The sequence below is a fragment of the Protopterus annectens genome, chromosome 6.part0 (assembly GCF_019279795.1).
Source record: "Protopterus annectens isolate FY-2018-M chromosome 6.part0, PAN1.0, whole genome shotgun sequence".
In the NCBI taxonomy this organism is placed as follows: domain Eukaryota; kingdom Metazoa; phylum Chordata; order Ceratodontiformes; family Protopteridae; genus Protopterus; species Protopterus annectens.
This window is the reverse complement of record NC_056737.1, coordinates 823,225,668-823,248,611: the sequence shown is the minus strand read 5'-3', so window position 1 is coordinate 823,248,611 and position 22,944 is coordinate 823,225,668. Positions and strand designations below refer to the sequence as shown.

Here is a 22,944-nt window from a genome sequence, read left to right as displayed (position 1 = left end):
CCATGCGGCTGACCCAGAAACTATCTCACAGGGCCCCAAGGGAATTAAGGCCTCCACTGCTAAAAATCCTCTACCTTCAGGGAGGGATTCCAGAGCTTTAGAAAGGTGGGGGAAAAAGGTATACACCTCGGCCACCTTAACCATGAGGGCATTAAACTGCCAGTTCCATATGTTAAAGTACCAACAGTTTCTGTTATCACAATTGAGAAGCAAAATGACACAACCTGACCAACCAGACTTGAAGGAGTTGCAGGATTTGATACATAGTACAGAACAAGTGGGTAAACATACCTTGCAATGTGGTTTTGATGCTTTAGAGGCCTCATGTAGAGCTGCTGTTACAGGATCAGTCATACGTAGACATGCCTGACTCAAAGAGCAAACCTTGCCAGATCATGTCATAGCTAAATTACTAGATGCCCCTCTGCAAAAGGATGTATTATTTGGTGTTAAAGCTGAGGAGGTATTAAAGAAAATGGAGGAAAAGGCCAAATCAATGCAAACAGTGAAAGATTTCCTGCAGGTACAACCACCATGTTTCAGTAGAAATTGGCCTTCCAAAAATTGGTCCTTTCCAGCCACGGATAGACCCCAAAGAGGTAGATACAGGCGCCCGAGGGGCAGAGGACAATCTCAAGGATCATTTAGAGGCAGACAATGGCAAGCACCTACACAAAGAGGTGGTGAGGACAGTTCACAGCCATTCAGAAAGCAGATCCAATGACTTTCCCCTTTGCATGCCAAGCAAGGCTCAAATGGCAGCACCTTTAGGAGGAAAACTGGCATTATTTTCGAAAACCTGGCATATTGTCACAAAAGTCAAATGGATCCTGGACATTATAGACAGAGGCTACAGATTCCATTTTCACACCCTTCCAAAAATGAGAGGCATGCCAAACCTGCCACACAATCAAAGGGCAGAGGCACAAAAACAAATTTCAGATCTCATGGACATGAAAGCTATTCAAGAGGTACCTACACAAGAACAAGGTCAAGGTTTTTATTCCAGACTATTCCTGGTACTAAGGAAGGGAAAAGATTGGAGACCTATTTTGGACCTATCCATCCTAAACACATTTTTACTCGTGCCAAAATTCAAGATGCTCACATTACAGCAGCTTCTTCCCATGCTGGGCAAGGAGTCTTGGCTGGTAACATTGGACCTCAAGGAGGCATTCCTGCATGTCCCAATCAGACAAGATTGCAGAAGATACCTCAGATTTCTTGCAGGTTCAACTCATTATCAATTCTCTGCATTGCCCTTTGGCTTATCTACTGCGCCCAGAGTATTCACGAAATGCCTGGCATCAGTAATTGCCTATTGCAGACTTCAAGGGATACAAATATACCCATATTTGGACGACTGCCTGATCCAAGCGGACAGCAAGCACATACTTCTGAAACATCTGGCTTTTGTAATAAAGTTGTTGAATTCTCTGGGATTCACAGTCAACAAAAAGAAATCAAGACTAATACCCTCTCAAACTATAATTTTCCTGGGTGCCAACTTGGACACAAACACCCAGATGGCCTATCTCACGCCAGAGAAACAGGGGCAACTAACTCAATACTTCAGAAAACTAGCAAATTTCACCAGGCTGACTGCAAGGAAAATCCTGCAGGCTCTGGGATTCATGGCACCTTGCATCCTACTAATCCCATGTGCAAAGCTGCATATGAGGAAACTTCAATGGTACCTGAAAAACCTATGGTCTCAACACAGCCACAGTTTGGAAACGATAATACCACTGATTCCATGTCTTCAAAAGGAATTTCTGTGGTGGGCTCAAGCATGCCAAAGAAACACAGGTCTCCCATTCTGCAAACCTCAAGCAAATCAGGTCATCACAACAGACGCCTCAGACTACGCCTGGGGGGCGCACATGACGGATCGGTGCATTCAGGGCAAATGGTCCCAAAAAGAAAAGCACCTACACATCAATCAAAAGGAAATGCTAGCAGTAATAAATGCTATTATAGCTTTCAAAAACCTTCTGCATCCAGGTCAGCTATTGATAAGGACAGACAACACCACAGTAATGTGGTACATAAACAAACAGAGAGGAACCCATTCATACCCACTATGCAGGCTGGCCATGTCTCTTTGGAACATGGCTCTGGAATTACAAATCGAACTTCAAGCACAGTTCTTGCCAGGCAAGGAAAACATGCTGGCAGACAACCTAAGCAGAAATATGACAGATCCACACGAATGGAAGTTACATCCTCAAGTTTTTACAGAGGTAATTCAAGCATGGGGAAGGCCAGACATAGATCTCTTTGCCTCCCACAAAAATCACCAATTGAAAAAATTCTGCTCAAGAACCTTTCATCCACAGGCCTGGAGAGTGGACGCACTCTCTTTCAGTTGGACAGCAATGACAGTTTATGCCTTTCCACCTCTTCCTCTGCTGCCCAAAGTTCTATTAAAAACCAGAGCAGACAGACCAAAGATGATTCTCATTGCCCCGGACTGGCCAAGACAACACTGGTACCCACTCCTGAGGAGCCTGACGCATTCCCCACCATGGACCCTGCCACTAATGCCTCTTCTTCTGACTCAACACAGCTTCAAAACTCTTCACAGTCAGCTGAAAACACTCAATCTAGCCGCATGGAAGATTCCTTGACTTCACAGCAGACCCTACTCTCCAAGGAGGTGCAGGATGTCATTTTGGAGGCCAGAAGGCCTTCTACTAGAAAAGTTTACTCCGCAAAATGGAAACGGTTTTGTGCCTGGAATGAGAAAAAGGGCCAGAATCCTGGAATACTGAATTTACCTCAAATATTACAGTATCTAGCTGGGATGCTAAAGAGCGGACTTTCATTCTCCTCCATCAAAATCCATGCCTCAATTTCATTCTAGAAAAACTGACCTTGCCTCCTTTTGAGCCAGCTGCCTCAACAGAACTGCAATATTTGTCCTGGAAAACAGCCTTCCTTCTGGCTATCACCTCAGCTCGCAGGGTATCGGAACTACAAGCCCTCATGGCTGTGCAGCCTTTCATCATTTTCCATCAGGACAGAGTTTCCTTACGAACCAATCTGTCCTTTATGCCAAAGGTAGTATCCAGGGTAGCTTTGAATCAGGCTATCCACTTACCTACCTTTTACCCTAATCCTCAAAACAAAGGAGAAAGACTGCTACATTCCTTGGACATCCACAGACAGCTGCGTTATTATTTGGACAGAACAAAGCCTTTCAGAAAATCAGAGCAACTCTTTGTGTCCTATGCTACAGGAGCTCAAGGGAAGCCCATTTCCAAACAGACAATCTCAAAATGGATAGCCCACTGCATACACTTTTGTTACTCTTTTCATGGTAAAACTCTACCAACAGGCATCAGATCTCACTCCACAAGGGCCACAGCTACTGCTACAGCTTTCCTCAGGGGGGTTCCTACCAAAGATATTTTGGAAGCAGCCACTTGGAGTTCTGTGCATACCTTCTCCAAGCACTATCACCTACCACTATACTCCAAATCTAGAGCAGGCTTTGCCACTGCAGTCTTGCAGGGCATCCTGGCTCCTCCTAGTTCCACCTAGTGCCTACCACCCCTTTTTTAGCTTTGGGATTCAACCCATCTGTTATGACTGCAGCTGTATGCACGATGAACATAGTACAGTTTTGTACCTACCGTAAATGTAGATGTTTGAGTGCTCATACAGCTGCAGTCCAGGTTTCCCTCCCTCCTTCCCCTCTTGGGACAGGCCTAATGGCTAACACCTCTTCATACAACCTGATTGGGGTATTCATTTATGGTGTATTTGCTTGCAACTACTGTTTTTTGATTATATTGCATTGCATTATTACATAAATTTATGTATTGCCTTCCTTCTGGGGGCACCTGACATCTGGGGCAAGAAAAACTGAAGAAAATGGCGTTGGCTGGTTCTTTTATACCCCTGCCGCACTGACGTCAGGGAGGAAGCGACGACAACTGATGCCGGACCTAGACTTTGGAATTCGGCCGACCGAGGACCCGCCTGACGGCAGGAAAACCCATCTGTTATGACTGCAGCTGTATGAGCACTCGAACATCTACATTTATGGTAGGTACAAAACTGTACTTTATCTGCCTTTCCCTCCAGCCATACCACAGTCCATTTCCTCATTTCTAACCCTAACTTTTGTCTTCCTCGCAGCAGCTTGTGCAGAATTTAGACCACCTTTCATGCTCTGGAAGCTGAAGGTACAGCATTCCTCTTTCAGTATTTTTATGATGACTGTAGCAGTGTTGCTTCTTATGAATGCCACATAGGTGTATGAGAAACTTCCACAGTTGTAGATGTTTGAATAATCAAATGACAGAAGCGCTTATTATAATTTAACGCAGAGTTCTTCTGGTGACTAAGCCTGTTTGGGTTTGTTTCTTCAATGCCTTCGTAGAAGAATTATCATTGGAAGTTTTGGACTGTTTGTTATTGTTGCTTAATATTATAATGTTTAAATGTTGTTATTTTTCATTGTTCACAAATAAGGCAGTGAAGTCATTCAGTCCTCTACCTTAACGCTGGGGACAACTACCTCCTTGCAGATGAATAATTGGATCTTTGCTACAGAGATGTAAACTGTATGGCTCTGGTAGTTTGTATGCATAGCTAGTTATGTACGTTATTACAAACTTTGATTTTTGTTTGATGCTGTCTGTTATGATTGCTGTTGTAGCTTTTTGCAAATGGTGTTTTTTTTCTCTCTTCTGTTTTTTGTGTCAGCTGTGCAGTTTCTGAAGTTTCCTTTTCATAGAACTTTAAATTTTGTGTGTGCTAGGTCACTTTTGAGTGTCTTTATTGCCTTCCTCCAAGGGCATTTATTTGTGCCTTTTCCCTTTTTATGTTCTGATCAAAGCATGTTGTGCACATTGTTTTATACCTGGACTCCCTCTAGCAACCAGTGCAAGTGGCTGCATATTTGCTTGTCCATAGGAAGATCTTACTGCTGAATGGATTGAACTGAGGAGTGACTTACATCTGATGGCTCTAATCCCAGGCATTCTATGACTCCTGAAGTGTTGATTATATTATTCTAAAGTCTACAGTTATTTTAAGCATGCCATGAGTAACTGTTCTTTCTTTATGTGTATATAAATAAATACATACATCGTGTGTTTGTGTGTGTGTGTGTGTGTCTATATATATATATATATATATATATATATATATATATATATATATATAAAATATATGTGTTTGTGGTTCAAATATATTTGACTGACTGTATATTTAACTAATTTGCACACATGGTCGAAAAAAAGAATGAAATTACATTTGACTGTAAAGAAGTTAGACTGAAAACGCTATTTCACTGAAAATGTTCTACACAATATATATACTATAAAAAGCTCTTTTGCAGGGGGGCAACCCCACGTGCACCCTCTATGCGGAGGACTTCGCCTCCTCATACTCCCCTAATTATGAATTCTAACTTCACTGTTGCACAACAGTGGTGAAAAGAGAAAATGCCACACATGCAGTGAATTAGTGCTGGTGCACAAACATCTACATATCTGGGCATACAGCCAGAAAGTGGACATGACCAAACTACAAAACATGTTATAAATCATTACCCTAACAACTCCCATAATCAGAAATGACAAAGACAAAATCGCTTTTCAGACAAAAGTACTTTGTATTTTTTTTTTTTGACATTATGATCTGAAGTAGTTTACTTCATTTGTTCTTCAACCTGTAGGTCCTTGGATCCACATCGGATCTGACACAGCCACATTTTCCAGCTACGGCTCTGAGCTCCTCCCCTTACCCATAATATCCCCTATCTCCCTTCAAGTCTCGTTTGCCACCTGAGAGGAAGCAGCATGGTCCGAGCTCCATTGAGATAGTGGTGTTTTTTTGAACAGTAATTATTTACCTTTTTGGGTTTTTCTATCTCTGTCTTATACTTCTAACCTATCTATACCTTCCTGGGATTCTCCATATTGAATTTTTTGTAGGCTTTACTGTCTTTCTTCCCCTCTTCTCTTTCCACGTTTTGTGTGTGTGTGTGTGTGTGTGTGTGTGTGTGTGTGTGTGTGTGTGTGTGTGTGTGTGTGTGTGTGTGTGTGTGTGTGTGTGTGTGTGTGTGTGTGTGTCTGTGTGTGTCAGCTGAGACATGGCGGATGCCCCGAAGCCAGCTTGTAAAAGGTGCATAGAGTGTGACCATAAGCTTTCCATTGGGGGTGGCTCACCTCCACTCCCCCTGTCCTATTTGCGCTGGGTTTAATCCCAGAGCACTTAAGGATAGGCAGGACAAACTGATCATTAAGGGCCTGTTGCCCTGTTCAGCTGGGACTGATGTCCCACCTTCCCCTGCTAAGAAAGCAGTGACTGCTGCTTCGTCTTCCCCTTCCACAGCCTCTGGGACTCACCCTTCCACCAAGAGGCTTGGGGAAGCGGATAAAGCCAAGATGGACCATTCTCGCAAATGCTCCCCTGACAGCTTGTCAGAGGTCGCCCCCCCCCCCCCCCCGCTGAAGGTTAAACCTGTTTCCAGGCCAGTGACACCTCAGCTCAGGTCCCCTAGGTTCTTCCCTGAGCCTGAGGTTCAGGTTAGCCAGTCACCCCCTAGGGCTTCCCCCCACTGGCTTTCCCAGCTCACTTTGGCGGCGTCCTCTCGCTCAACATGGAGCCTATCTGAAGTGGAGATGGACAAGATGATGCAGAGGTTTATCTGCACTCAAATCCAGATGGGAGTCTTGCCAGGGCCTTCTTCCACCGGAGTGGGCACCTTTCAGACATTATTTAGACCTATCACTCCTTCTCCGATCTGACCTGCAGTTCCAGAGTTGTTGGATCCTAGGACGGTTGGAGTCGAGGGGTCGGCGCCAATGGTTCCCTGTACCTTGATGCCGGCCAGTGCCTTGAGTATGTCGGATCTGACTAGATTCGATCCGAGCTATCAGAGCCGTAGCCTTGGGGATGGATCCGAGGAAGTGCTCTCTGCTCCAAGTTTGTCACAAAGAAGCATTCCCCTCGGCGTCTCATGTCTTAGAAGCTTGACTCTGACTCCCTGGTTGGATCGGGGGAAGCGACTTCTGCTAGTTCAGCCCAGGGGGTCTGTTCTCCCTCGGCATTCGACGTGGTGGAGAGGGTTCTCGCAGGGTCGAGGCCTCTGACTATTTCGTCTTCGGAGTCCATCCAGACCCCCCCCCGGCCTTGAATGCATGTCTGACCATCTTGCCCTCTCAGGGACAGCCCATAGTCGTAGTGCCCCAGGACGTTCTGCCCTTGGAACAACCCACTTGCGAGACCTCCCGAGATAGTCCCCTCACAAGCATGCACTTGGACTCTCCTTCAGATTCCCTCACCGAAGACACGGACCTGGATGAAGGGGAAGTTTTCCAAAGATCACCCCCCGAGGATGTCTCCTTTGGAGACATCATGGAGATCCTCCGCCAAAAAGGGGGGTGGTCCACCCCAAAACCAACCTCTGATGAGTCTGTGTTTTTGGAGGCATTCGGCTCGAGCTTGTCTACCTCTTGGGTGTCCCCCCTCCTGCTGATCCACTTGTGGATTTGATAACATCTAGGGGTGTGGAAGGAGTTGGACATCGTAGAGCCAATACCCAAGCACCCGGACAAGGTTTTAAGCCCTACCACAGATATGTTACACTGGCACAAGTGGTCCCCTGCAGATGCTATGCTGGTGGCAGCGGCCACCAAGAAGGAACTCGCCCAGGACAGTTCCACGGCCCATCCACCTGACTGAGAGTCGAGAACGCTAGATTGGTTTGGGAAGTGAGTTTATGCTTCATCGACCTTCTGTGTGAGGGAGCTGAACTACATGGCGCATGTTATTCGACTCCAGAGAGATGCGGTGAGGGAAGTCATGGAGTCGACCCCAGGGTCCATGTCGGCAGAGGACAGGAAGACATTTGATGCATAAATGGCCAGCCTAAAATCTGTAGCCAACACATCTATGCGTTTACTCTCCCATGCCACGGAGGGAGCCGCATGGATGGTGGGGTCAGGAGTTGCCATCCGGCGCCACACCTGGCTCTGCTTATGTCAGTTCTCAGAGCCTTTCAAGGCGTCTTTTACCAACGCCCCTTATAATGGTTCTTCCCTTTTTGGGAAGGCGGTCAGGGAGACTTTGATCCAGAATGAGAAGGATGGGAAGACACTGTCTGCCATTGTGATCCACATCTCGCTGCCCCAAAGGTCCTTTTCCAGTAACCAGTGAGGCCAGAAGAAGAAGATATGGTTTGCCAAGTCTCAGGCATTTTCCCGAGAAGGTCTGGACTCGCCTTCCCCCAGAGGCAGAGGGGGATATGATAGATGCCTCCCTAGAAGCAGAGGCAGTCAGGGGTCGCTTGTCACTTCACCCACTAGCATGGGAGTCCATCACTACAGAGCAGTGGGTGCTGCGAGTCATATCCAGAGGATATTTTGTCCCCTTCAAGGATCTTCCCCCATCCAACAAAGCCCTCCCGGACATTCCACCCACTCAGAAGGAGGAAGCAGTAGTGCGGGTAGACTCACTCCTAAGAAAACGAATCATCCAACCGGTCCCTCCAGACCAGTTCAGATCCGGGATTTATTCCAGGTTCTTTTTAGTGCTAAAAAAGATGGGGGACCTCAGACCAATATTGGATCTGTACAAATTGAACCGGTCAGTAACCAAGACAAAATTCCAGATGGTCACGATTCAGTCCATCCTGCCTTATCTGCAGGCCAGAGATTGGATGTGCTTGATCGACCTCCAGGATGCGTACTATCACATCAAGAGGGGCAGGCACTCCTGGAGGTTCCTTTGCTTAAAGCTGGGAGCCAATCATTACCAATTTTGAGTCCTCCCCTTTGGTCTCACCACAGCCCCCCGGATGTTTACCGAGGTAATCATAGTAGTAGCGGCTCACCTGAGGCTTCAGAGCATTCGGGTCTTTCCATACCTGGATGATTGGCTCTTTACTGCTCCCTCACAGCATCTACTATGTCAGGCCAGGGACTCCATCCTTCAGCTAGCCAACAAGTTAGGCATTACGATCAGTATGAACAAGTCTGCTCTTCACCCGACTCAGATTCAAGATTTCATTGGGGCATGGCTGGACACAATACAATCAAAGGTGTTCCTCACCTCAGACAGGATACGTAGCTTGAAGTTACACGTCTTACACATTCTTCAGACCCATTTGCCATATTTCATATGAGGGTACTGCAGTGGACACTGGAAGTTCAGTAATCACTGTTAAACCTTCTTTTGTCTTTTCCAGTGAGAATTTCAAAACCTTGCAGGGACTCCCTTTGGTGGTGGATTCAGTCCCCAGATCTCCTCAAGGGACGTCCTTTTCAACCATCTTTACCTCAAACCACGGTGACCACTACTAGGGTGGGGGGGTACAGCTTAGGAAGGACAGTCCAAGGCACATGGTCCCCTTCTAAGACTTATCTGCACATCAGTGTTCTAGAGATGACAGCGGTTCTTCTTGCGTTGCAGGCCCTCCATGCTCAGATTCCTCTGGGAACAATTGCAGTTCAGACGGACAATATGTCAGTGGTCTGGTATATCAACAAACAAGGGGGAACCAGATCTTATCCGTTATGTCGAAAGGCCATGAGAGTGTGGGACTGGGTGATTTCCACTGGCCGTTTTCTGGTGGCAATGCACACACCAAGACGGTCCAACATTCTAGCGGACAGACTCATCAGATCTATCCTGATTCCTTATGAGTGGTCTCTGAAGCCTTCAGTAGCAGAACAGATGTTCCTGGAGTGGGGTCATCCTTGCTGCAATCTCTTCGCATCTCCTTCCAGTGCGAAATGCAACAAGTTTTTTGCTCTGAACCACCTGCCGGGGGAAGCCCCCAGAGACGCTCTGATTCATGCTTGGCCTCTCGGGTTTCTTTATGCATATCCTGTTCCCCTCATGATAGAGTTTCTACAGAAAGCCTGAAGGCTGGGAGCACTGTGATCCTCATTGCCCCATTCTGGCCTCGACAGGTTTGGTTTCCCTTACTTGGGTCTCATCTAGTTATTCCACCATGGACCTTGGATCCAGTCCCAGATCTGCTTTCACATCCCTTGGGGATCACTCATCCAGATCTGGACAGTCTGAAGCTCACTGCTTGGCTGCTCCAGTTCCCATGATTCTTAGGACTCCCGGTCTGTCATGTCCTGTCAAGTCCATTCAAATCATCCACCAGAAAAGTTTATTGCATTAAATGAAAACACTTTTCTATATGGGCCATTCAGAGGTCTTTGGATCCTTTCACTGCACTGCTTTCAGCGGTTTTAGATTTCCTAGCTAGTATTTTTCATCAGGGCGCTAGTTCCTCAATGGTGAAAGTCCAACTAGCCGCTATTTCAAATTTTCATGTCGGAGTAAACATGTCTTCATTGGCTTCCTCTAAACTTTGTAAAACCTTTCTCAAAGGTGCCTTTCTTCTCAGACCCCCGTTTAAGGACCCAATTCTGTCGTGGGACCTCACCTTGCTGTTGCAGGCATTGGTTTCTCCTCCCTTTGAGCTTGCGGCATCTGTGGATCTACAATTTTTGACCTGGAAAACTGCCTTCTTGGTTGCCATTACGTTGGCTAGAAGGGTGTCAGAGCTTCAAGGTCTTTCTATCAAAATCCCTTACATGGTCTTTCACAAAGATAGAGTGTCACTACGCACTAACCCGCCCTTCCTTCCCAAGGTAGCTTTGGAAGTCAATATTATTCAGATTATTAATTTACCAGTATTTTTTCCGCACTACCAGAACAAAGGGGAATACAAATTACATTTACTGGATGTACATAGGCAGTTGAGGTTTTATCTGCACAGGACTAAATCTTTCTGCAAGTCTGATCAGCTTTTTGTGTCCTATGCCAAGCCCTTCTTAGGTAAACCTATCTAAAAATGACTGTTGCTTGCTGGATTTCACAATGCATTGGCTGGGCTTACTCAGATAGATGTTTGTCTCTTCCAGGAAAAGTGAAGGCTGATTCGACCCGATCTATGGCTACGTCAGCAGCCTTTTGGTCTTGGGTCTCTTTGAATGATATTTGTTCAGCTGCCACTTGAGTCTCATCTCACACTTTTATTTCTCATTATAAACTTGATTTGGTCTCTAGGAGTAGAGCATCCTTTGTCTCTGAGGTGCTCTGGAATATCCTTCCATGAGGGCCTCCCAAGATTTAGGTAGCTGGGAACTCTGTCCCACAGGTTGAAGAACAAATGAAGTAAACTACTTCAGATAAAGAAGTTATGTACTCACCATAACATTCCATCTGAGTAGTTTTACTTCATTTGTCTTCAGCCGTTTCTCCCCTCCTTCCCCCTAACCTTATCCTTTGGGATATGACATGTCCTTTGTACTGGACAGTTATTGTTGGGATCTTTGGTTCTGTCAGGGCTAAAGTTCTTTTGTAATGTTTGTGTTGGATGATAAGGTGTCATTAGGTCAGGTATCTGATACCTGTTAGGCAGCAAACTCGATCTGAAGGGAGAGGGGAGACAGGGGGCATTATGGGTTAGGGGAAGAGCTTGGAGCTCAGAGCCGTAGCTGGAAAATGCGGCATGTCAGATCTGATGTGAATCCGAGGACCCACAGTTTGAAGACAGAACCATACATGTGTGTGTGTGTGGTGTGTGTGTGTGTGTGTGTGTGTGTGTGTGTGTGTGTGTGTTTGTGTGTGTGCGCGCGTGCGCACTTGCATAAAAATGTGTTTGTGTGTGTATACAGAGAGAGAGAGAAATAGAAATAGAGAAGTGGATGTCTACAGTTAAATGTATGTCACATGTGCATCTGTGCGTATTTATTGTAATATTAGCAACCACACTTGAGACTCACTTTGAGTTTTTGTGTCATTTTAATTTACTGTGACTTTGTGCAGTGCAGGTTATTTACAATGTCATCATACCATTTCAGCAAGTCTATATAGGGTATTCCTAATTCACCCCAGGTAAATGACTCAAAAATTCAGCTTAGATAAACAACTTAAAGCTGAGTTCCTCTTCCACTCAAAAGACCAGCATCCCCGATCTGTCATGCACTATGTGCTCTGCCTGTGTGCCTCTCCACAGAAAAATAACTGGTGTCAGAGCTGAAAAAATGCATAATAGCAACCTTTGGAAAGACTGTTTTCCCTGGATGTTACCACAATTACACCCTTAAAAGTAGACCCAGTGGTTAGAGATTTGGTAATGCATGTTGTAATCTGATCTTTGACTGCCTCGTGACTGAGAAAATCATTCTACATTGCAGAACTTATAAGTAAAGGCATGGTATCCAGGTCCAAGGAGGTCATTGTTCTACTATGCTCGGCTCTCATCTAACCAGTCATAGTGTATAACGCACCCTTCGGTGTGTACATGACCTGGCACTTGAAACAGTTTGGGAGACAACAGAAGTTCCTCACAAAAAGAATACATGAAGTAAACAACAAGTCCTATGTGGAACTTCACAAAGCTCTATCCCTGTACTTGGACTCCTACTGATTGTTGCATGGCGATGAATGCTTGCAAGGTATCCTTTGATCTCATACTGATGGATTTGTTGAATATCCCCAAATCAAGTAGCATTAGCAATATGTGTTCTAAGGACCCAAACCTCATTAGTTACATAAACAGGTCATGTTGGTGGGACTCTTGTGTGTTCAAAGATTAGCCCATCTCTGAAACAGGCTTCTCATCCCTGTGAAGCAAAGTGCATCCTTAACTATATTTAAATGTAACTTAGACCAATGGCTTGCAAATCACAAATTTAACCTTGGTTTGACACCTGTGTTACTGAGGGAGAGGGGCAGCCTTGAACGCTTGAGGTGTAAAAGCCTGTATTATAACCTTTAAAATTCTTTGGGGTATTGACACATCAGCAATATTATAGTAAATTTAAGGTAAGCTTGGCTAGCCTTAAGATAGCCTAGTAACCACCTGTGAACCAATAAACTGCACTCTTACTATTCATATCTTTATATACACTGTGGGACAGCTGTGGTCTGATGTATTATGTATATTTATATCTATATACACTTATGTCTGAGGAGGTCTTCTTCCTGGACCTTCACTGAAATTAAGTACCATTTCCCTGTTGGTCTTTCTTTGAGTAAACAAATGTCAATAAATAAATAAGTTTGTATATGAGAGTCCTAGACGGTTCAATGCATCTCTTTGGTATGGAAAACCCCTTTGTCTTTGATGGTTTGACACAGTGGTTTTCATCTCTAGATGAGGATGTAGAGAACCTACATATTTTATTTAGCACAGTATAAATGGTCTGAGTTTTTGTAATGGGTGTACTTTGATTACTGGTCCTGTGTATTCTAGCATTGGATAAGTACACCTTTTACTTGCTTCTTTTGAAGTTTGCTGTAAGAGATATGAGATTCTGTGGCATTATGGAAGCATACCATTAATGTTATTTCTGATTTTCTTTATGTGTAATAGCATTCTGACATTTTTTATCACAGGAGTAAGGCTGTAAGCTGCTAATGAATCGAATCTTGCAGTTCTAGGTTTGATTCTCTCATTCTCTGTGTTCTTGCTCTGTGACTGTGCAAGCCATTTAGTCAGAGAGTGCTAAAAAATAAGAGGGAAGTTGGCATAATGGTTAAGATATTTGCCTTACAGACACAAGGTGCAGGGTTGATTCTCACATGGGTTAATCGGCTAGACTTAAAATGCCATATAAGGGCAGTTAGCCTAGTACTAATCTGTGAACCTATGGAAAGTAAAATATGATGGATAATGCAAGGTTTGTTATATTTGTATTTAAGCACCTGTTGAATTTCATTCAAGTTTGATCTAAGCTTGTATAGTCAAAGAAGTTTTTTTTGTATACATGGAATGCAGTGTTAAAACACGGTTTCTCTTTTTGAAAATGTATCATAAGTTCCTTTGAAAGGAGCCAGGCTTGGACTTTCTGGATGTCAGAGATGAGGTCATGGACTGGTATTAGACTGCAAGGTCATCTACATAAGGAAGTGCTGCTAATTTAGGGTAGATGAGAATTAGAGTTTATGAAAAAAGTATAGAGAAAACATCCCAGCAGAGAGCTTCAAGAGGTCCTGCTGTATGGGTGTCTATTGGAATATGCAATCTTTAAATGCTACTGTTATGCACCTCATTATGAAGCAGCCTTCATACAAGTAAAGTATAGAGCAGTTCATGCCATTAACTGAAAATTTAGAAGGAAAGTGTGTGTGTGTGTGTGTGTGTGTGTGTGTGTGTGTGTGTGTGTGTGTGTGTGTGTGTGTGTGTGTGTGTGTGTGTGTGTGTGTGTGTGTGTGTGTGTGTGTGTGTGTGTGTGTGTGTGTGCATGTGTGTCTATGTCTGTAAAAGAGAGAGAGAGAGACTAAGTTGAATTCTTTGGCAATGTTTACATATACAGTCCCCGTAATTCATCTTGGTCCATATTTCTGTAGATGGTATTCTTAACGCTGCATGGAAATTGCTCTGGTGCTCTTGTATGGACCATGTTGGGCCACAGTTATGAAACAATTCCCTGAGATGAACAAAGTCTAGATGAGGGATTAGTGAAGGAAGGTGAAGATGATAACGTGAGATGAGATTTGTGCATGTCTGCAGAATAAGCAGAATTGTGTTTTCCATAGATCAGGAAAATACCAAATGAAAGAGAGAGACTAGCTAAAAGTGAATAAGGAGAATTATGCAAAGAGGTACAGGCTTTCAGAAGTTTCACATAGAGGCCATCAGTAGTTAGGAATATGTTTAAAGTAATTTGCCAGTAGTTAGCATGAGAGCGTTTGAATGGGAAGAATAAAACTTGAACATTTGGTCTACGGAGTATGCAGCAGGGACTTCGTTTGAAGAGAAGAATCACTAACGGCTAATCAAATGCAGAAGTAGGGAAGCAAGAAGGTCTGCCATTCTTCTACCCTCGTTTTATAAACGTTTACATGTAAAGTGATTCAGTATGTGTGGCATACATAGGGAAATACACACACAATACGCATGTTGGCTGATTTTGAGCTTGCAAAGTTGGTATTTCAGCATTATGTGTGATAAATTCCATCTCGACTGCATCAAGAGACTGTTCTAGTACTGTTAACTCCCTTCTCCTGAACATCTTAGACCTCTCTAGTAAAGTGTTCTAAGGTATGCTTAAGTTGTCTGCTACTCGCAGTTGCCCCCGAGAATCCTCTTATTTCACAATCATCTTAATTCTCCTGAATAAAGTAAGACCCATCCTTCACAGTTTAGTGAGCAGACATCACACATTCAGCCAGACCCAACAGGATACAAAACATAGATAGAGACCTGTTGACTGGCACAGATCTGAGCACATGACACTGATCAATGAATGACTGAAACTGGAATGAGTGTGCACATTCTCAGTCACGCTTCACGTGGCAGTTGCCTGCTGGTATGTGGAGATAGTTGTCTGTCTGCAGACCTTGAACTTTACCATGTAATCTTCACATACATAAAATGACTAATCTGTTTGAGAAGTTGGCCAGTAGACCAACAGCGATGATATTTTTATTCTGCAGAGCAGTATGATGAGGAAGATATATTTTACATCATTCTGTGAAACATTACTGTGATATGAGGGTTTGAGAAGAGATAAGATAAAGTCTGAGATGTACTGCGGATTGTTCTGTGACAGACTGGGATAATTAGGATGAAAACAAAGTTTGTCTTATTTTACAGAAGATCAGGATATTTACTGTTGAGGTCAATGATTATCAGGCTGTATGGAATAAGGAAAAATTGTTGGGCCTGAATAACAGAAACTATGCAAATCACCTAAAAGACTCATTCCTCTTGTCATCATCACATAGGCTATAAAGTGGCAACCTCTACCTTGTGTATAGACCCTTTGAGACCCTATCCTGTCAGATGTATTACACTGTATTACATATTTGCAAGTCCAGTGATGTTGTGAACACCCATTCAAAGGATTTCTCTCTCTTTTTGTAACATAGTTCATACATGTTGCAGGGATAGGTTTACAGCACAGAGAATACCTGTTCTATGGAACCATCTTCCACTCCACATAAAGCAAAGTACGTCTCTTACTCCATTGAAATGTAATTTAGATGAATGGATGAGAAAAAACAAATTAATTCTTGGCTTAGCACCCTTGTCTCTTATGGTTAGGGGCAGCAAGTAAAAGTCCCAACATTTCCTTATTTTTTTCCACTTCTGGGTTATTTGTACGCAAAATATAAGTGCTAAAATCTACTATGGGAGTGTAATACTAGACTTAAGATCTCACAGATTAATAGCCTGGTAAGTACCTATGAAGGGAACACTAGATTATAAATTTGTATTTTCTGTTGCCGTTCTGCGAGGCAGTGTACTGTAAGAATAATTTTTGTAGTCGAGGAGGCTCTCTATGTGGACACACACAAGTTTGTAATCATATGATTACTCTGTCAGTTAGTAAAGCTCACCTGCTTTTGTTTTCTTTATCAGAGAATGTTTAGTTATGCTGTGCATTTTGTCAGTGGGGCACTGTGCATTTTGTCAGTGGGGCACTGTTTGGTTTTTCTCAACAATAGTGCAGCTTACTGTAAATTTTATGGCACAACGCAGAATGCATGTTCATTGCTTTTGTTCCTGAGCAGTTTATATTTGCAGAATAGACAGTGCATGCATTTTATGGTAAGTAGTCCATTTGTATGTAACATTGAACAAACAGCTTTTCTAACCAGTTTGTTAAAATAGCAACATTAAAATGGGAGTGCATTGTAGTGGAAAACTTCCTCCTATTCCCCGCATCAACCCCCACCACCAGTGGTTGTGGTCAAGTTCTGAAGTTGTCCTGTTTGGGTTGGGATTTCTTTTTCACTATAAACATGCAGTTCAGCTAATTAGTTTTTACACAATAAGCTGGTTTGAGTTTTCCTCAATACCGAAGTGCACATGCTTGCATATGGAACATGTTTCTGTTGGTTTGATGAGCGTTGTTGTAGCTGTTGATATGCTAGCTTTATTTCATTACTGATAATGTACTTTCATTTACAGAAACACTATGAAAGATATGACGGTTTTGTTGTCCTGCATGGCACTGACACCATGGCATATACTGCATCAGCTCTTTCATTCATGTGTGAACATCTTGGAAAATCCATTGTTTTGACTGGATCCCAGGTAACCTGAATATGTCAAGTGTCTGACTGTAAGATGGATAATTAAGCCAGGAAAGGCATTGTGTATACTTACAACAGCTAAACATAATGATAGGAGACTTGTTTTTATAGAAAAATACAGTGTATCAGAGGCATTTAAACTATCTCAATGATGTGTTATTATTTGCGCTTAACACAGCAGTCAGTATAAGTTTGAATGAATTCATGCATTTTTGATGCACTGAATATGTGAAAGAAATTTGTACAGCCCCTGAGTCTGGTAAATAATTGCCCCTTATAATTATTTTTTTTTACCGTAGTTTGTGGTGTTTGCAAATTCATTGTATTCTATCCTTCCGACAGTACAAGTCCATATTTAGTACTGATAAATACTTTTCGGTTATGATGCCAAATGCCTCTTTAAAACATTTAATGAACTGACCATGTTTGTCTTGGACAGTAGAGAACAAGGAGGTTTACTGCTTGATTAACATCTCTAATGTGACTGGCAGCTCTCGCTTCCACCTCTTAAACATATATAACTGAAAATTAGTGTTCTGTTTTGCTAGAAAGCTGTACTTATTCCTATGGTTTATAATTTACTGTTTTGTAACTCATTCTTGCCTTTGTTTCTTCAAGAGTCTCTTTTAACAATAAGTTTTTAAAAGTTAGATCTGAAGTAGATTACTTCATTTGATCTTCAACCTGTGGGATATGGATCCGTGCCGGATCCTAGCTGGCAAAGATTACAAGCATCAGCTCCGAGAGCCAGACTCCTTCCCTTGCCCATAATCCACCTCCCTTGCCTTCCATCCCCAGATCTCGATTGCCACGATTTGCGATAGCATCGTGTCTCTGAAGCTCCAGTTAGCAGGGTACTTTTCTGGAATTGTAAGTTACTAATTTCTGTTTTTGTTAGCCGTTTTAGCTTAGCGTAGGTATCCTTTCTCCCCTCCCATCACTTTGGCATCGAGTGTAGGCTTTTAGTAGTTGTTAGGTAGTGTAGTTTGTCTCTGTGTACCCCTCTCCCCTTTTCTAGTCAGTTTAGCGTGTGGTGAGTGGGTGTGTGTTAAAGTTTCAGTAGAAAGTTTTATCTTTTCTTTCCTAGGATGGCTGAAAAGCCTATTTTTAAGTGCTGCACAGAGTGTGGCCATAAGCTCTCCCCAGCGGATAGCCACACTCTGTGTGTATTGTGTTTAGGTGTGGCCCACCTTAATGTTGACTGTGCCATTTGTGCGGGGTTCAACCCCCAGGCATTGAAAGGCAGAAAGGCCAGGTTGGCCCTCAAGGGGCTTCTTCCTGCCACTGATCCTCCCTCCTCGTCCTCGGCTTCAGTCATGGTGGCTGTCATGGCTTCCTCTCCCGTTTCTCTGCCTCTGGCCTCCCCTCCCTCCCAGGCTGGGACTCAAACTCCTGCTTCTAAGCCTGTGGAACCAGAGCAGAGGAGGGGTAGAGAGCGAGAAAGAGAGAGTCGAGGCCAAAAGAGAAGAGGAAGAAGTCTCCGGACCTCACATCACCTAGTAAATCCACTCGGATCCATGACTCCCCCCAGCTCCGATCTCCGAGGTTCTCCCCGGAGCTGGAGGAGGCATGCTCAATCTCCCTGGTCTCAGCTCCCCGACCTGCCCGGTTGGAGTCTGTGTCCTCATCTCTGTCCATCCGGTCTTTCTTGGACATGGATCTGGATAAGATGATGAGGTGCTTCATCTGTACGCAGATCCAGATGGGGGTCTTGCCAGCTCCCCTCCCTGAGGAGAGGGCAGCTTGCTTCCTTTTTTTCAGCCTATCACTCCTTCCCCAATCCGACCTTCAGCTTCAGAGTTCTCGGATCTGAGGTTGGCCTTGGTCAGGGTGTCGGCGCCGATGGTCCTCGTGTCCTCGACGCCGGCACCTGCCTGGAGCATCTCTGGTCCGACCAGTTCGAATCCGAGCTGATCTCGGAGCCAGAGCCTGGGGTTTGGATCCGAGGAAGTGGAACCTTTTCCATCGGCTCCAATGTTGTCTGTCCAGGTTCCCTCTCTCAGAGCTCCGGCCACTTTAGGATCCGGCTCTGATTCTCACATTGGATCCAGGGAGACCGGCCTCCTTATTGGCTTCACAGGAAGTCCGCTCTCCTTTGGTGTTCGATGTGGTAGAACGGGTCCTCTCTGTTGGATTGAGGCCCCTGACTGCCCCCTCTGGCAGTCTACGGTCCCTGTCATCTTACCAGAGGGACAGTACGTGCCCGAAGGGCCCCAGACAGTTTCCCCCAGAGGAACAGATAGCTTGCGATCACTCCCTGGAGAGCTCCATGGGAGATGTGCCTCACAAGCATACATGTAAGAGGAGGCACTTGGACTCCCCTGAGTCCCTCACCGAGGGCACAGACTTAGATGAGGGGGAGGGTTCCCCAAGGTCACCTTCTGATGGAGACATCATGGAGATCCTGCTCCAGTGGGGAGGTTGGTCTGCCCCCAAGCCTTCCTCTGATGAGTCTGTGTTTCTGGAGGCCTTCGGCAGAGGCCTGTCTACGCCTTGGGTGTCACCCCCCCCGTGGATCCTTTAGTGGATTTGATCACTTTGCGGGCATGGAAGGAACCTGATACCATGGAGCCGATCCCCAAGTGCCCCAATAAGGTTTTGAGTCCCCCCCATAGACAGGCCTTCCTGGGACAAGGGCTTCCCTGTGGACGCCATGGTGGTAGGAGCAGCCACTAAAAGGGAACTATCTCAGGAAAGTTCCTTGGTCCACCCTGCTGACCGAGAGTCTCAGATGATGGACCAACTAGGGAAGTGGGTGTATGCTTCAGCTACCTTTTCTATAAGGGCGCTGAACTACTTGGCCCATTGAACTAGTCTGTTACTTTAAAGTCTGAGGTTAATACAGAATTAGAAATGACACAAGACACCAAGGCTCAAACTTAACAATTTATTAAACAGAAACTGACTAAATAAACAGAACAAAACTAATAAATGTCTGGTCTTACACCTTACTTCCCTTTTCCAAAGAACAGTTAGCTCACAAACTTATGATATAGTTCCTCATTGGAATCCCCCATATTCTGATAAACATCTTTTAGGCTGATACAGGTCAACAAAAAGTCAGTTATACCAGTAATCAGTGAGCAAGGCCTGCTCGTAAGCATATTGTATTGTTACAGTATTAGCAGCATATAGTGAGGTAGATAATCAAACATACACAGGGGTATGTGGCTCGAGGCGTAACAAAAACCAGGTAGACTGTGTGGATCTGTCACATCCATGTCACGAGACTCCAACGCGACCTAGTGAAGGAGCTGGAGGAGTCCCCACCCAAGTTCATGTCTCAGGAGGACAAGGCTTTGCTCTCCATGAAAATGGCCACTTTGAGAGCAGTATCGAATACATCCATGCGACTCCTCTCCCATGCAATGGAAGGAGCGACTAGGGCGGCTGGGGTCTGGCGTTTCCATGAGGCGTAACGCCTGGCTCAGGTTGTGCCAATTTACTGAACCCTTTAAGGCGTCCTTTGCTAATGCCCCTTTTGACGTCTCGACTCTGTTCGGTAAGACTGTTAAGGATACGCTAGTCCAGAGTGAGAAAGACGGGAAGACACTGTCTGCCATCGTGATCTGCTTCTCTAACCCTCAGAGGTCCTTTTCCCGGAACCAGAGAGGGCAAAAGAAGATGTGGTTCCGGAAGTCTCAGTATTCCTGGGACACTCAGGGCTGTTCTTCCCCCAGAGGCAGAGGGGGTCAGAATGGACGCTGGCCCAGAGGCCGAGGGGGTCCGCAAAACTTCGGGTCTCGAGAACCTTTCTTGGACAGACACGGGCAGCAACCCTGAAGCGTTGCCCAACTGCTCTACTCTGGAGTTAGTCAGGGAACGATTGTCCTTGCACCCAGTGGCTTGGGGGTCCATAACAATGGACCACTGGGTGCTGCAAATCATATCCAGATGTTCCAACCACGCAAAGGGAGGCAGCAGCACAGGAAATTTCCAAGCTGCTAAAAAAAATGAGCCATCGAAACTGTCCCCTCAGATCAGTCTGGATCAGGCTTCTACTCCAGGTTCTTTTTGGTGCCAAAGAAAATGGGGGACTAAAGGCCCATTCTGGATCTTTCCATCCTGAACCTTTCAGTGGCCAAAGAAAAGTTCCAGATGGTTACTCTACAGTCCATCATGCCGTACCTGCAAGAGACCGACTGGATGTGCTCATTAGATCTCCAGGATGTTTACTATCACATAAAAATGCACAGAAGCTCCAGGAGGTTCCTCTGCTTCCGGCTAGGGGCCAATTATTACCAATTTCGATCCCTACCCTTTGGTCTCACCACAGCCCCCAGGGTGTTTACCAAAGTGATGGCAGTGGTAGCGGCTCACCTGAGGCTTCAGGGGATTCAGGTCTATCCGTACCTGGACGATTGGCTCTTCACTGCTCCCACCAGGTGTCTACTTTCCCAAACCAGGGACTACTTTCTGACACTTGCCCTGAGTTTGGGTACCACAATCAACATATCCAAATCTCTACTAAAGCCTGTACAGGTGATAGACTACATTGGTGCCAGGATAGACACACTCCAGGGCAAGGTGTTCCTGACCTCGGAGAGAGTTCAAAACCTCAGTATGCTTGTCTCCCTAATTTACCATTCTCATTTCCTGACAGTGGAATCTGTATTGAGGGCCCTAGGCTCAATGGCGGCGACCATAACTCTCCTTCCATGTGCCTGACTACACATGCGGCTTCTTCAGTGAACTTTGGTGGTTCATGTGGTCCCTGTTGGATTTACCACTAACCTATCCTATGCACCTAAGTCAAGTGTGTCGGTTGTCTCTCATATGGTGGATGAGCTCTCTGGACATTTTGGAGGGACGACCCTTTGTTCCAGCACCAGCCCAAGCCACAGTGACCACGGATGCCTCCCAACACGGGTGGGGGGCATTGTTCGGGAAGAACAGTCCAAGGCCTGTGGTCCCCCGTGGAGACCAGTTTGCATATCAATGTCCTACAGATGAGGGCGGTCCTTCTAGCATTGCAGGCCCTTCATGCTTTTCTTCCTCTGGGAACGATTGCTGTTCAGTCAGACATGTCGGTAGTCTAGTACATCAACAAACAGGGAGGGACCAGATCTCATCCCCTTTGTCGCAAGGTCACGAGAGTGTGGGAATGGGTGATCTCCACCAGTCACTTTCTTATCGCAACACACATTTCGGGATGGTCCAACATTCTGGCAGACAGACTAAGTAAGACCATTCTGATGCCTTATGAGTGGTCTCTGAATCCGTCAGTAGTGGAACAGATCTTCAGAGAGTGGGGTCAACCTTGCTGTGATCTCTTCGCATCTCCTTCCAATGCGAAGTGCAGCAGGTTTTTCGCTCTGAACCCCCCCACCGGGGGAGTCCCCCAGAGACGATCTAGTTCATGCTTGGCCTCCTGGTCTTCTGTATGCTTACTCTCCAGTCCCTCTCATCCTGAGGTTTCTGCAGAAAGCTTGTCAACTGGGGAGCATGGTGATCCTCATTGCCCCATTCTGGCCTTGCCAGGTATGGTTTCCCTTCCTTTGGTCTCACCTTCTGGCTCCACCATGGATCCTAGATCCCTCTCAGGATCTGATTTCACACCCATTGGGGGTGCCTCATCTGAATCTGAACAGCCTGAAGCTCACTGCTCCGGTTCCTGTGATCGTTAGGACTCCCAGACTTTCCTCCTCAGTTAAGTCTATTTTGGTAGCTGCTCATAAGTCTTCAACCAGAAAGGTTTATCGCAGCAAGTGGAAACGTTTTTCTTTCTGGACCTCTCAGAGGCATTTGGATCCTTTCATGGCTCCTATTTCCACTATTCTTGATTTACTAGCTGATATTTTCCAACAGGGAGCTAGTTCTTCTACTGTCAAAGTTCAGTTGGCTGCTATTTCTCATTTTCATGTGGGCAATAAGTTTTTAAAATTAAAAGTTAGTTTTACTCTTTTATGA

The 22,944-nt window shown here is 45.0% G+C and overlaps 1 protein-coding gene across 1 annotated transcript in view; it reads left to right on the top strand.

Moving 5' to 3' along the window:
- ASPG (asparaginase) overlaps nucleotides 1-22,944 on the top strand; it is an 856,377-nt gene that overhangs the window by 413,960 nt on the left and 419,473 nt on the right. The window contains exon 4 of the mRNA XM_044073584.1: nucleotides 16,910-17,035. Coding sequence (XP_043929519.1) covers nucleotides 16,910-17,035 — 126 coding nt within the window. The remainder of the gene's footprint in view (nucleotides 1-16,909; nucleotides 17,036-22,944) is intronic.